This window comes from Macaca fascicularis, chromosome 9 (genome assembly GCF_037993035.2).
Source record: "Macaca fascicularis isolate 582-1 chromosome 9, T2T-MFA8v1.1".
Lineage (NCBI taxonomy): Eukaryota > Metazoa > Chordata > Mammalia > Primates > Cercopithecidae > Macaca > Macaca fascicularis.
Genome location: NC_088383.1, coordinates 126380570 through 126396410, shown reverse-complemented (window position 1 = coordinate 126396410; position 15841 = coordinate 126380570). Strand labels below are relative to the sequence as shown.

The 15841-nt window shown below is 44.7% G+C and overlaps 1 protein-coding gene across 4 annotated transcripts in view; it reads left to right on the top strand.

Annotated features, from left to right (window-relative positions):
• The first annotated feature begins 5613 nt into the window (after positions 1-5613).
• The window catches only part of PDZD8 (PDZ domain containing 8), a 118313-nt gene continuing 108085 nt past the window's right edge, over positions 5614-15841 (top strand). For all 4 annotated transcript variants that reach the window (XR_012418218.1, XR_012418217.1, XM_045361611.3 and 1 more), the window contains exon 1: positions 5614-6698. Coding sequence is in view for 2 of the 4 variants with exons in the window: in XM_045361611.3 (XP_045217546.1) it covers positions 5827-6698 (872 nt within the window). In the remaining 2 variants the exon portion in view is untranslated. The remainder of the gene's footprint in view (positions 6699-15841) is intronic.

The following is a 15841-nucleotide window of genomic DNA, read 5'->3' as shown; positions in this document are numbered from 1 at the left end:
ACTCGCCTATTATTTTCATTCCTAAAGATACCATCCATGTAGGGGGGCCAACTTGTCCTAGTTTTCCTAGGACTTCTAATTTTAGCATTGAAAGTCTTGCTCCCAGAAACCCTCTTCATGCAAACTGGAACAGTTGGTCACCCTATACCCAGAGGTTTCTTCACAGATTTTCTCCAAGGCAACTTCACATCACTAGCTCTAGACACAGAAGTGGCAGGCAACTTTAGAGTGGTAATTTCTCTTGCTAACAACGAAAAAGGGAAGAATGTGTTTAAAGTTTGACCTGATTGGATACTCTTCAGTGTGAATGGGTAGGAGTTCAAAAAGGAAGGAACGGCTCATATTGTCAGATGTTCCTCAGAACTCTGATAAGAACCAAAAAACTCTATTGGTTGTGGCCATACAGTACTTGCTGGCCTTTGGCAAGATGGGGAGGTGTTCAGGCAGAAGTCAACTTATGGAGGGTTAAGGAGTAAATGGAAGTAAGCAATCAGACAGAATTGTCTACTTTTTTTAAACAGCTTGACTCTGTGGGCAAGAAAGAGAAAAGGTGGAAGTTGGAAGGCTTAAGGGAAGATGGTCTTTGGATTTGTTCTGTTTTCATTTTTTAAGATGGGGAGAGTGAATCTGGTTTATGTGTTGAGGGAGAGGAGATTGACCCTGGAGAGGAATGGAATCCATAGCACAAGTAGGGGGATTACCAGGATTACCCTTGGACAAAAAAGTTTTTGCTTTGTTTTATGGTTGCTTTTTGCCACAGAAGAGAAGCATGAAAATATGGGAGTGTCATGCAGGTGAGCTTCAACCAGGGAAGCAAGCAGCGGAGGAAAGGCCAGCCTAAGGGCCTGTTTTTTCTCCCTGAAGTGGGAGGAGGGTCCTCCCCTGAGCATGATCAAAGAGCTGAGCCTGGTTGAGGTTTAATAGCATTGTTATGGGAAACGGAAGAAGATGCTGGTAATGGAGAGAAAATGGATAAAGGTGGTAGGAGAAAAATGTCTGGGTTGCCTTGAGGGCCTTAATAAGAATGAAGACCATTATAGATGTAGAGGGGAGGAGGTAGATAGTTGGATTCATTTGGGGTTGAGGTTTTGCAGGTGTAGATGGAAGGAAAAGTGTTAATGCCATTCTCTAGCTTAAAGACCTTTGAAGACTTCACAAAAACTGCAAAATAGAATAAAATCTTGCCCTGAGATTTAATCCCTCCATAATTTGGTTTGTGTCTACTTTATTATGCTACCTCCATCTCCCTTCTCTCCTTGATGCACCAACCTATTCATACCACCTTCTTCCAATCATCCTGGTCTCAATTTCTCCAACTGTTGGATTTCCAACTTGTGAGTTTTTATCTCCTTCTGATTAGAATACCCTTCTAATCATTAAATGCCAATGCAAATTCCATTTGCCCCAAAAGCCTCCCACCTTCCCCAGCAAGAATCTCTCATCACGTACTGAGCTAGCATTGCCCATTATGTCTTCTCAATCCTCTCCCACTCCTTGAAGAAGTTGCCCCACCCACCAGCAGCCCAGAAGAGGCAAGCTCCTTGGTCATCAATTATTGGAGTAGCAGAGCCAATTGGAGATTTCTCTGCCAGGATTTGAGATTGAGCTCGCAGGCTGCATTAGCCATCAGAGACATAGGACCCTCTAGATCTGGATAGAGAGCTGGTGCCTTCCAAAGCACCTGTGTGCTGAGGGTAATCGGGGAGTAGAAACCAAAGAGCCTTCTAGAGTAAAATGGCACAGACCTGCAGGGAGATGCAGAAATAAGGTACTGGGTGGGGGTGGGGCAGAGGAAATAAGAGTGAGAGACAGTTTTCTCACTCTGGGGTTTCTATGAACATCTTGCAGCTGAGTTCCTGGAGATATTCCAGCATCCTTAACATGAATCCAGTTTTAGTTATAAGTTAGCCCGAGGTAGTTGCTGTTCCTTGCAATCAATTGTCACTGCCCCTAAACCAGAAGGCTCTGTTCCCATAGTATCTTCCATGTGCCTCTACTAGAGCATTATCTCCTCTCATCAGAGTTATGCAGATGTGTGTCTGCTTCCACCTGGGGAACAGCGCCCCTGTTCATTCAGTATCTCTGGAGCCTAGTACTTGTTGGACGCTCAAAAAATAGTTGTTGAATTTGAACTCTCCAAGTTCACAAAATGGTTTGATGATGTATCATTTGTTAGGCAAACCTTATAAACTCTATGTTTCCCTCCATATTTTACTGTATTTGCATTATTTTACATCTTTCAAAAAATCAAATTTGCTTTCATGCTACTCACAAACTTTGTACATTTACATGGTTTGGCTTTCTCATTATTTTTGGCGGTCACCAGGAATAATTCATAGTTAACCAGTGGTCCATGCATCCCTCTAGTTGGTGAGAATGTCTTATATGCAACTCATCTTCCAGTATTCAACTGACTTTAACCTTGAAATAGATACTTCCATGAAGGCTGTTGGGGCAGCTTAATTTCAATGATGTCATTTAAAACACATTACAAAGTCAGCAGGCAGGCTAAGCACAACTGCTTCCTTTAAAAACCTATTCAGAATCATCGATCTTCAGAGCTGGGGCCAGTGGTTCTCAGGCTTTTGAGTTTCTATGAACCAGCATTAATATAAGAAAAAAAGGGAAGGGTTGCTGAATTTATCCTCTTCCAGAAAACAGCATTAAAACAAATGTTTCTATTAACATAGTATAATTTCATAAAATAAAGGGCATGTTAACACCAATATTATCAAGAGCATTATCCCCTAATTTAAGCATCAAATGCAGTCAAGTGTGGCTTAACAACAGACATAAGTTGTGAATCTTCAGGCAGTTTCATCATTGTGCGAATATCACAGAGTGTCCTTACACAAACCTAGATGGGAAACCTTATTACATATCTAGGCCATATGGTATAATAGCCTATTGTCCCTAGGCTACAAATCTGTACAGCATGTTACTGTACTGAATACTGCAGGCAACCATTACACAATGGTATCTGTGTATCAAAACATCTCTAAATATAGAAATGGCATGGTAAAAATACGGTATTATAATCCTATGGGGCCACCACCCTATAGGCAGTCTGTCATTAACAAAAACATCCGTAGGTGGTACACGACTGCACATTAGATTTTTTAAAAAACTCATGACATTTTGATTTCTAATGTTTAAAATATTTAAACATTTCTAAATAGCATGCTTAACATGGTGCTTGGCACGTGGTCAATTCTCTGTATTACTATTATTAGTGTTTAATCAATGTTAGTCACTTTTCACACAAGGGAGAATATTTTTACCTTCCCAAAAGGTTTGCTGAGCTCCTTCATGGATTTGAAGTGTGTCCCTAAAGGGACAAGTTTTCCTGGGGAATGCAATGACTCTGACTCTGTAAAACTAACTGAGAAGATTTGAGATTCTCACAGGTATTCTGAGGAGTACAGAAGTGAGAGGAGGAGAGAAAAGAAAGGAGTCTGCAAGATGAAGAAACTGAGGACTCATTCCCATGAAGACCACAAACTTTCCTTGTTGAGGAGCAAGGTGGGTGAAGAATATTTTACAACTTGGGATGGATCAATATACAGTTTGAAGGTTTTATATCTCAGGAATGTGAGTAACTTCTCTTTCATGCCACCCTACCTCCAGCTTCTGTAACATTTATAATATGCAATGGTGCATGAATGTTATGAATCGGTTTATGGTGGATATCATAGAAGGGTCTACATTTCTCATTTGAGTTGAAACAGTGTAGACCCCAGGGGGCCGCCCAGAAGCAGAGGTCAGGAACCAGAGGTGACCAGAGAACAGAAGTTGCCAAGATCTCTGAAAAATCTCAGCCATGGTTTGAGCATGGTTCCTCAGCAGACACCTATCTTATGTCTTCATAGTAATGGAAGCCATTCTGGTTTCATACCTGGGCATGATAGGCCTGGTTCCAAAGTTCTGTACCTGCCCCAGCTGGGTCAGGTCTGTTTTTATGGTAGAATCACCTACAGTAAAGAGAACCCTGGCTTGGAGGTTTCTCTTTCTTTTTCTTTTCGTTTTTTTTTTTTGTTTTGTTTTGTTTTGTTTTGAGACAGGGTCTTGCTCTGTCGCCCAGGATGGAGTGCAATGACATGATCTTGGCTCACTGCAACCCCCGCCTGCCGGGTTCAAGTAATTCTCCTGCCTCAGTCTCCTGAGTAGCTGGGACTACAGGCGCACACCACCACACCCGGTTATTTTTGTATTTTTAGTAGAGGCGGGTTTCACCATGTTGGCCAGGCTGGTCTCGATCTCTTGACCTCGTGATCCGCCCGCCTCGGACTCCCAAAGTGCTGGGATTACAGGCCTGAGCCACCGCGCCCGGCTGGCTTGAAGGTTTTCAAGGGCTAGAGAGGAGCCCTGCTCTGGCTCCTTAGGTACAGCCAGAATCGGCGTTTAACGTACGGATATCTGACTCCCACAGGACTGGATCTCCACGTGCTTGGAGGGATAAGCATCTATGATGTAACCACTAAGTAGTCAGAGGGCATGAGGAGTAACGCTGTTGCTGGGCAACCTGGCTTAGCTCTGTGGCTTTGGTTAAGGTACTACTCTATGCAAAATTCCTTGACGTCTTCCCTAATCCGCCTCTCCAGTTCTCCCTTCCTGAACACCAGGGAACCCACCGGCCTCCTTATAACTGCAGTTTCTGTGTTACGGTAGCGAGTAGTGACCAAGAGCTTAGGGTTTAGTGTTAGATAAACCAGGGTCCACTCTGCGACCCCACGCAACCTCCCCAGGCTGTCTGCACCAGTGTTGGCATCTGTCAAGTGGGTGGGGGATAACAGTGAATAACTGCCTCATAGACGGACTACCGATTTAACCAGAGACTGACGGCGAGTCGCATATTAATCTTCCAATCACTTGGCAAACTCGTTTCACTCCGCATCTCTCCTCCCGGCTGTCCTTTCAACTTCCTCCTCCCTGAAATTTCGAAGATCCACCTCGGTGGGAAAGTCATTCCGTGTGGCGCGCCCTTTCCCTGCGTCCCTCCTTCCCAGGGCCCACCCTCCGCGGACGCAGAGCGTCTGCCGGGGGGACGGCCGGTCCGCGATGGCGGCCTTTGAGGTAGTTGGTCCCCTCTCTCCGTGGGCTTGGGAAGGGTCCGAAAGGCCCGCTCAGATCTTCTGCGGTGCTGCTCGGAGGGAAAGCGCCGCCGCCAGCCGAGCTGTCACGGGCGCGAGTGGAAGTACACCGCAGGATGAGCGACGCCGCTGCGGAGGTAACCGCGGGGACTGCGGCCAGGGACGGGGGATGGGTGCAGCAGAGGATAACGGGATGGCCGGCAACCGGAACGCGTCAGGCCCGCTCCGCTGGACCTCCTTACCAGCCCGCGTCCCCAGCCGTCCTCCCAGATCCCGACCGCAGCTTCAGAAGCGACGGCCACGTGGGTGGCGGAGCGCGCCGCGGGGGCTGGAATGTTGGCGTTGGGGGGGCGAGGCTGGAAGGCCCGCAGAGAGGTGAAGGAAGGTCCGCGTCCGCGCGCCCGGGCGCCGACTGCTGGGCGACGCCGCCGGGAGCGAGCACGCCTCGGACGTCACGCGCCGCTCGTCCAATGAGCGGAGGCCTGAGGGAGGCGCCGGTCCCCGCCCCGCCGCCGCCGCCGCCACACCGGCCCTTCGGGAGCGTCTGAGGAGGCGCGGGCCGCTGCGGGCTCGGGCGCCGCACCGCGCCGGCCCGAGCCTCTGGACGAGGCCCACGGAGCCGCTTGTCCCGACCCAGCCGCCCGATGTCCTCAAGATGGAGGCAGCGGGGGCGGCGGCGTGAAGAAAGCGGCGCTGTGGGCGCGGGAGCAGGGGCCCAGGCGGAGGCGGTGGCGGGATGGGGCTGCTGCTCATGATCCTGGCGTCGGCCGTGCTGGGTTCCTTCCTCACGCTCCTCGCTCAGTTCCTCCTGCTGTACCGCAGACAGCCCGAGCCGCCGGCGGACGAGGCCGCCCGCGCGGGCGAGGGCTTCCGCTACATCAAGCCAGTGCCGGGCCTGCTCCTGAGGGAGTACCTTTATGGCGGCGGCCGGGATGAGGAGCCCTCCGGAGCGGCCCCTGAGGGCGGCGCGACCCCCACCGCGGCCCCAGAGACCCCCGCCCCGCCGACGCGGGAGACTTGCTACTTCCTCAACGCCACTATCCTATTCCTGTTCCGGGAGTTGCGGGACACCGCGCTGACCCGCCGCTGGGTCACCAAGAAGATCAAGGTGGAGTTCGAGGAGCTGCTGCAGACCAAGACGGCCGGGCGCCTGCTGGAGGGGCTGAGCCTGCGGGACGTGTTCCTGGGCGAGACGGTGCCCTTCATCAAGACCATCCGGCTCATCCGGCCCGTCGTGCCCTCGGCCACCGGGGAGCCCGACGGCCCCGAAGGGGAGGCGCTGCCCGCCGCCTGCCCCGAGGAGCTGGCCTTCGAGGCGGAGGTGGAGTACAACGGGGGCTTCCACCTGGCCATCGACGTGGACCTGGTCTTTGGCAAGTCCGCCTACTTGTTTGTCAAGCTGTCCCGCGTGGTGGGGAGGCTGCGCTTGGTCTTCACGCGCGTGCCCTTCACCCACTGGTTCTTCTCCTTCGTGGAGGACCCGCTGATCGACTTCGAGGTGCGCTCCCAGTTTGAAGGGCGGCCCATGCCCCAGCTCACCTCCATCATCGTCAACCAGCTCAAGAAGATCATCAAGCGCAAGCACACCCTGCCGAGCTACAAGATCAGGTGAGCGCGAGGTCGGGGAGGGGGCCTGGCTGCCGGGAACCCCGGCCTGGGCGGGACGCTGCTGGCTGCGTGGATTGGGAAGGGCAAAGGCTCTTTTCTGTCCTGGCGCCTGCTTCTGGGGTCTTCCCGCCCTGGACAGGGCCCCAGATCAAGGCGAGTAGTGAACACTTACTTTGCTTCCGAACGGCACTGATAGGAGGTAGAAACCTTTTCGCGTGTTCATGGGGACTCAAGGTGCTGTCAACGCGGGCAGAATCGTCTCCTTTTATGAGCAGCATATTGGAAATGGAAGGGAAGCCTGCCCTAATCCCCAGGAGTCGCTTCTGGGACTGTTGAGAAACTCTCCCTCTCTGTGGTTGCTGCATTGAGGGCAGCCGCGTCACTGGCTTTGCAGCATCACCTTGGCCGCGTTGAGAAATTGTTCCTGGACACAGTACACGCGTGAAGGGTGTGCTTATAGCCCAGGTCTGTGCTCATTTGCCATTGCAAGCCACTTTGGCTTTGATGGTTTGACACCTTTCAAGGCAGAGGTGGTAGCTCTTGCAAAGGAATCCTTTTGTGGTTTTTTTGTTTGTTTTTGTTTTTGAGACAGTCTCGCGGCAGGCTGGAGTGCAGTGGCGCAATCTCAGCTCACTGCAACCTCTGCCTCCCTGGTTCAAGCGATTCTCCTGCCTCGGCCTCCCAAGTAGCTGGGGTTGCAGGCGCATGGCACCACGCCCGGCTGAAGGAAGTGTGTGTGTGTGTGTGTGTGTGTGTGTGTGTGTGTGTGTGTGTGTGTGTGTGTGTTTTAGTAGAGATGGGGCCAGGCTGGTTTCGAACTCCTGACCTCAAGTAATCCGCCCGGCTGAAGGAAGTGTGTGTGTGTGTGTGTGTGTGTGTGTGTGTGTGTGTGTGTTTTAGTAGAGATGGGGCCAGGCTGGTTTCGAACTCCTGACCTCAAGTAATCCGCCCGCTTCGGCCTCCCAAAGTGTTAGGATTACAGGAGTGAGCCACCGCGCCTGGCCCAGGCATACTTTCCATAGCAGATGGGAAAGGAGTTGGGAGCCGGTACATAGTGTACTTTACATTTTGTATTAATGTCATTTGCCCATTTTGGGTAGATTGTAGAACACAGATCCAGACTCGGCCCATCAAGCATTTACTCTCTGTGACTGTAAGTTCCTCTCTCAAAGGACCTGAAATCACTGTGCAAATTGTATTTTAATGCTGGGTAGTGATTTTAATTTTTTTTAAGCCCTCCGGCATCTGATGGCTTAAAGTTTGTAGTATACAGTTTTGAGTAGTATATAAATTTTGTTTTAATATTGTAGGAGTGGAAGGGGAAAGACTTTTTTAGGGCTAGAGGCGGAGTGGAAGGTGCTGTTTGGCTCTTTTGTAAAAAGCTGAATTTTTAATTTCTCTTTCTGTCCTCCTTTAATTTTGTATTCACTAAGACATTTGAGCCTTTAAAATTTTGCCCTTTGTTATAAAATTAAGTCAGTCTTGTATTTTACTTACCTAATTTTATTTGCCTTTTAGTGGAAGTTGCCTATTTCTGGATCACCAATTTTCTACCAGTGTCAATTTTCAGGAGCAAGATAGTCCAGAAATATTTTGGGTTTGGAATGGATTATTGGCTTGTGTTTGTGGCAGATGTACCTTACCAATTACGTTTTGTTTAGGCTAACAGCACAGAGTGACAGCTTAAAACTTGGGTGGCAGGAGAAATTTACTTTGTAATGGAAATATTTCCATAGATTTATGGAGGGTGGTGAACTGGTTGTTCACTGTGGTTGATTTCTGGTTCTATGAAGTAGAACATACTTTATGAAACCTTTTAACCTCTGGAATATCAGTGACTAAATTATAACTGGGTTCTAGTGTTTAAGCAGCGAGAGATGTTTGTTTATAGCAGTGTGTTACCAAAAAAGTCGTGAGAAAAAGTTGCTAGAGATTTTGGTATTCTATCACAACTTCAATTATGCTGTTTTCTGGTAGCTTTCAGTTAATACAATTTGACTAGATTATTATTTTGAAATTTGTGGAATAGCCAGTGACAGTGAGGTTACATATCATTTTGAGGTTTTTTTTTTAATGTAGACTTGGAATTTAGGTAAATCTGAAATAAGTTATGAATAAGAGTTACAGAGGCATTGAGAAGTTTATTACTTTGAAAAACTATGATCTGTATCATTGAGTAACAGTCATTTAAAAGTATGTCAAAACTGCTTTTCACTTATATCTGAAGGGGTTTTTTTAAAAGCACAGCATGAATTTGGTTATGATATTTCAGCTTCTAAACGTGAAGCATTAAATGATAATTTCCAGAAGTACACACATCTGTGCTATTTATACTAGATGGCATCTCAATGCTCAGTCAGCTGCACAGAGCGTATCACTCAATCTGTAAATGTTTATTGTACACCTGCTATATGCTTTTCCTTCTTGTAGGTGCTGGGATTTCAGTACTGAACAATACTTGAACTCAGCCCTCAAGAAGCTTAGAGTCTAGTGAGAATTGAATTAGCTATACTTAGTAATTTTTTTGTGTTTTTTGTTTGTTTGTTGAGACAGGATTTTGTTCTGTTGCCCAGAGCTGGAGTACAGTGGCAGGATTGCAGTTCACAGCAGCTTCGACCTCCTGAGCTCAAGCAATCCTCCCATCTCAACCTTCCAAGTAGTTGGGACCACAGGTGTGCATCACCACGCCTAGCTAATTAAAAAAAAATTTTTTTTGTAGAGATGGGTCTTGCTTTGTTGCCCAGGCTAGTCTGGAACTCCTGGGTTCATTTAACTGATCCTCCCACCTCAGCCTCTCAAAGTGCTGGGATTACAGGTGTGAGCCACCTTGCCCAGCCCTTTGTAAGATTTAAACTAGAGTGGGATTGATGGGGTTGAAGTAACTAGGAAGCTGGTTTTAGCTTAGTAGAAGAACATAACAAGTATGACGATGATAAGGGCTGCCTCAGCAAGTGTTGACTTCTTGTCTGTGTAGCTGTTCTGTCCAGTGTTTTAAACTGGTGATGGGCCAGGTGCAGTGGCTCACACCTGTAATCCCAGCACTTTGCGAGGCTGAGACAGGCAGATAACTTGAGGTCAAGAGTGTGAGACCAGCCTAGCCAACATGGTGAAATCCCGTCTCTAGTAAAAATACAAAAGTTAGCTGGGCATGGTGGCGGGCACCTGTAATCCCAGCTACTCTGGAGGCTGAGGCAGGAGAATGGCCTGAACCTGGGAGCAGAGGTTGCAGTGAGCCGAGTTGGCACCACTGCACTCCAGCCTGGGCAACAGAGTGAGACACCGTCTCCAAAATAAATAAGTAAATAAATAAATAAACAAACAGGTGATGGTGTGGTACTGATTCAAGTTTCAGATAAGAGAATGAATTACAATACATCTAAGATACAGCATACTTCTCATAGGGAAAATTAAACTAGCTAGTGTTCATCTTTTTTTGCAGATGAGGAAATGGAGCTCAGAGTAGTTAAATAACTTGCTTAAAGTCACACAGCTTTCAAGTGGCGAAACCCAGCTCTGATAAGGCCAGGCCACCTTTAAAAACACACACACACACACACACACACAAGCACACAAACTATTGTTTTTAAGTGATTCTTTTTTAAAGCGTGCCATCGATATAATAAATACGTGGGATATCTTTCCAAACTAACCTAGAACTCTTGAGAAGAGTATGACTATAAAGCTGATTTTTTTCTTAAATTGGTCATTTTAGAGGATCCTTTTAAAAGTAAATCATGAGGCTCTTTGGGTACTGTCCCACATAGCATTTCTTTTTTAATTGAGCAGATTGTGTTTCCAAATAGAAGGTCTTGCTATTTTATCCTTCTTAGTGTTTTTTTTGTTTGTTTTTGTTTTTTTATTTGAGATGGAGTCTCGTTGTGTCACCCAGGCTGGAGTGCAGTGGCACAATCTTGGCTCACTGCAACCTCCACCTCCTAGGTTCAAGCAATTCTCCTGCCTCAGCCTCCTGAGTAGCTGGGATTACAGGCGTGTGCTACCACACCCGGCTAATTTTTGTATCTTTAGTAGAGATGGGTTTCACCATGTTGTTCAGGCTGGTTTCAAACTCCTGACTTCAGGCAATCTGCCCACCTTGGCCTCCCAAAGTGCTGGGATTACATGTGTGAGCCACTGTGACCGGCCTAGTTTATTCTTTTTTAGCTGTCTAATCTTCTTAGTAGAGCTAAAGCAGTAAAGAGAATTGTATGGAGTCTTAGGATCCTTTGGCATTTGTAATCATTAGGTAACAGAAATATCTTGCCAGTTAACATTGTTGTTACTTCTTTCCCCCTTTATTTATTTTGCCTTTTTCGTGTTGCTAAAGTGAAGCAGCCTGTCTGGACTGCCAGTTCCTGATGTTTCACCTAGAGATGCTAAGTTGCTCAAGTGGTTGCTTTCTAAGGACCCAGCTGATTGACACTTCATTTTACCCAAATTAACAAACTTATAATGTTTGTAAAACATTTTATTTTACAAAATGAATTATAATATGTAGACAATATGTTTACAGATTTATTCAAGTTTGGAATTTCATTCATCCACCTCAGTGTTAATTGTTTTGATTTTTTATTAAAATACTTTAGTATATTATAATAGTAATATTTTTAAAAATATGAACCTCAGAATCCATCCTCAAGGGAGAAAGATTACCACTAATGTTCTTTTACTACATGGATAATTCATATTCAACATGAAGTCTGAGTAATAGTCTCTGGGTGGGGAGCTGTGTTTAGGGTTTAGGATTCAGATATTTGAGATTCTTACTGATGCTTCTGTTCCTGGAGTATTACTGTATGCAGATGAGCAGATTCAGTTTGCAGGTACTTTTCATTTGGCCTGCGCTGTTTAAAAAATGGAAGATTCTGTGTGATTTGGATTTGTGGCTTCTGTTAGGAAAAATTGGAATATCTTGTAGCGCCAGTTCTGCATTTCTCAGAGCAATAACAGGATGAAGAGATGGACTATAGTAGCAGCTTTGGGGTTGAAACTCAGTGTGTAAGCTCCTAGGTGGGCAGCAAATATAGTCCCCCCTTATTTGCTGTGCTTAACTGATGGTACTTGCCTGGCCTGGAATAATATGAATTTGAGACTCTTACTGGAGGAGTAAATAGGGAGCATTACTGTTGCTAATTAGTGAAAATGGGAAGACTTAATAGCTGGAGTGGAGAGGGAGGGTGATCATTTTTATCCTTCTTTTAATTACGTTTTTGAAGGGACTGTTATTGAGCAATTTTATTTTTTAAAAGACATTGTTGGCCAGATGCGGTGGCTCACTCCTGTAATCCCAGCACTTTGGGAGGGCAAGGCAGGTGGACCACTTAAGGTCAGGAGTTCGAGACTAGCTTGGCCAACATGGCAAAACCCCATCTCTACTAAAAATACAAAAATTAGCTGGGCATGGTGGCACATGCCTGTAATTCCAGCTACTCAGGAGGCTGAGGCAGGAGAATCGCTTGAATCCAGAGAGGCAGAGATTGCTGCAAGCCGAGATCACACCACTGCACTCCAGCCTGGGCAACAGAGCAAGACTCTATCTCAAAAAGTAAAAATAAATAAATAAATAAAAGACATTGTCAGGCCTGGTGTGGTGGCTCATGCCTGTAATCTCAGCACTTTGGGAGGCCAAGGTGGGTGGATCACCTGAGGTCAGGAGTTCGAGACCAGCCTGGCCAACATGGTGAAACCCCGCTTCTACTAAAAATGGCACGCGCCTGCAGTCCCAGCTGCCGGGAATACTGAGACATGAGAATTGCTTGAACCCAGGAGGCGGAGGTTGCAGTGAGCCAAGATCGTGCCACTGCACTCCAGTCTGGGCAACAGAGTGAGACTGTCTCAAAAAAAAAAAAACACTATTGTCAATATAATGTTGAATTTTAAAAAGTCATTCTGCCAGAAAAAAAAAATGCCTTGAAATGCAATCCATTTTTCTACCATGTAGTGATAGTAAGTAGATAGCGGCTCCTTTTTGTTCGAGTTTGGTGGATAGTTTGCTTTAGTGGGATGGGTCATTAATAACTAGATAAGCATTTACTTCACTGATCTCCAAAAAGGGGGGCATCAACTTATTGACAGTATATTTGAATTTAATGAACTGAGTAATCCATATCTCAAAATCTTTCAAAGTAAATTAACTGAAAACTGACAAAATCATTTGTAAAGTCAAGTGTAATATGTTGTATTTATTTACTTTTTCATACTTTTTTCCTTTATGTTACACATTGGAAAATACTTTAAAATAGCTACTAAAATTCCTTGGTGGTTATAATAATGATAGTTTTACTTACTAATGTTGATAGGAATTCTAACTAACCTTTAATACTTGGGGAGAATAGACAATGACATTGTGCATTACTCTAGCTATGCTGGAATAATCTTGTAATAGCTAATTTTTAACCTATTGTGCTTTTTCTTGTGCTGTTGCTCATATCTCTATATTTCTTGTCATATCTCTATATAAGTTAAATTGCAGATCATTGTCTCTTGGAGATGAATAATTACGTGATTTTAAAAATAGTCGTTGATTTTCAGTAAGTGCTTAGTGCATACTACCTAGTGTTGTGGTGAGTATAGTAAAAGTGATAAAAATGGTTATAAACTAATTCATGCTCTTACAGGGTTAGTCTTTCTAGGGAAAAAAAGAACATGTAAAGCTCATTTTAGTGGCATTGGAAGTATTTAAGACCTTCAGTTTTGTGAGAAACTGAAACAGGAGAGATCAATATCTCTGCTCTGCTAAGGCAAACACCTGATTACTGTGGTACTGTATATAATACATTGTGACCTTAGCTTTTTTTTTTTTCCCTCGTTGCCCAGGCTGGAGTGCAGGCGCATGATCTCGGCCCACTGCAACCTCCGCCTCCCAGCTTCAAGCAGTTCTTCTGCCTCAGCCTCCCACAAGTGTGTACCACAATGCCCAGCTAATTTTTTTATTTTTAGTAGATACAGGGTTTTGCCATGTTGGGCAGGCTGGTCTTGAACTTCTAACTTAAGGTGCTCTGCCTGCCTTGGCCTCCCAAAGTGCTGGGATTACAGGCGTGAGATACCACATTAGCTTTCTTAGCACACCTAAGTGTACTCCACCTAAATACCCAGTTTAGTGCTGATTTTACTTCTTGCACGTTGGATTTCCTCAAGCTGCTTTGAATTATTTTAATTTCAGCTTTTAAAACACTTTAGATGGAGAATAATGTGTTGATACATTACAAATATTTGCTCTAGAAATTTGATTTACTCATTGAGGGGAGAGTAATCATTTTGAGGAGGCTATAGTTTTTTTTGTTTGTTTGTTTTGGTTTTGTTTTTTTTGAGATGGAGTCTCACTCTTGCCCAGGCTGGAGTGCAGTGGCGCAATATTGGCTCACTGCAACCTCCACCTCCCAGGTTGAAGCAGTTCTCCTGCCTCAGCCTCCCAGGTAGCTAAGATTACAGGCGAATGCCACCACTCCTGGCTAATTTTCATATATTTAGTACAGACGCGGTTTCACCATGTTGGCCAGGCTGGTCTCCAACTCCTGGATTCTAGTGATCCGCCCGCCTCAGACTCCCAAAATGCTGGGATTATAGGTGTGATTCATGCCCTGCCGGGAGGCTATAAATTCAAATCAGTAAAAGCCACAGTGTCTTCTGGAAATAGCCAAAGCAGATTATTATAAAGTAGATTGTGTTGAAGGAACATGCCTGATCAAACACTAAATGTTAATTTACAAGTATTACTAACAATGTATCATATGAGCAGGGTGGGGGTAATAAAACATTGTTTGCTAAGTATTCATTAGGCACTGTGTGGGCGTTTCCATGCAGTTGCAACCTCAATAGTTAAAACTCCTATGTGGAAGAGGTTAGTATCTCAGTTTTACAGATGTGGACATATGAGATTTTCAGAGGATTAGTGACATAAAGTCCTGAACTTGAAAGGTCCTGGACTTCCAGATCTCATGCTCTGTTATTTCTTCAGAGATAAACCAACTGTTACTCTAAACCAGGGGTCTGCAAACTAGCTGCTATTAGGGCCCTGTGTTAAGAATGGTTTTTACATTCTTCAACTTTATATTTAAAGTTGTTAAAAGAAGTGGTGGTGATGGTGGTGGTGGTGGTGGTGGTGGTGACAGACCTTATGTACCCACGAATACTATCTGGCCTTTTACAGAAAAGATTCACTGATCCCTGCTCTGAACTTTAAAAAAAAACCCTCAAAATACACCCCCCACAACCTGTTTTAATGTTTACCAAAAAAAGAAGCTATATATGTGTACATTAAAGGGTCCTGTCCTTTGGAAACCTGCAGAAAATTTCTGCAGAAAGCAAATTTTCTGCATTAAAAAAAAAATTCATTCAATTTCATAGTTCCCTTGGAGCTTTTTTAGGGTCCTTAGACTCTAGGTTGAAAAATAAACACAGACAGAAGTATACAACTTTGTTACCATAAACATAACTAAAACTAACATGCTAAAATAAATATTAACCACTTCATTATTTTGCTTACCTTCTTAAAATGTATATAGGATTCATATGACTCAGGTGTTTCTAAAAATGCTGGAGGAGGGGGTAATCCCTCTCTCTATCCTATGAAATATATCATGTCTTTTTGATTCTTTCTTTTTTTTTTTCCTCTTAAGATTCCCTATAGCAGGCTGAGGCACTCTCTAGATCAGTAGTTTAATAAGAATATATGAAATTTCAAGTTAGAGTTCTTATCACTAAATACCTTGTTTAAAAGTTAAATACTGATTCAACATTTCTTCCCATGATACTCTCTATTTTCTCAGAACAGTGTCACCAGGAAACAAGTATTATTAAATGACTTTGTTCTTACCTCGGAGTCATAGGATGTACTGACACTTTTTTGACACAGCATCAGAGCACATCACACATAATTGGAAAGTTTTAAAGCCAACTACCTGGTCATTAGCAGGTGTTTTACAGAGGAGTTTCAAAATCTCTCTTAGCCAAATTGCTAAGACTTGCATAAAACTGTATACTTCCTGTATTTGTACTAGGGAAAAATGTGGTATGCATGTTAATTATTTACCTTTAGATGAGTAATAGTAATTTTACTAGATATATATCAGATATTTTCTAGGTGACACATTACATTCTTTTCCCTTTCAAATGAGTGACAAACTCACTTTAAAAATTCAAGCTGT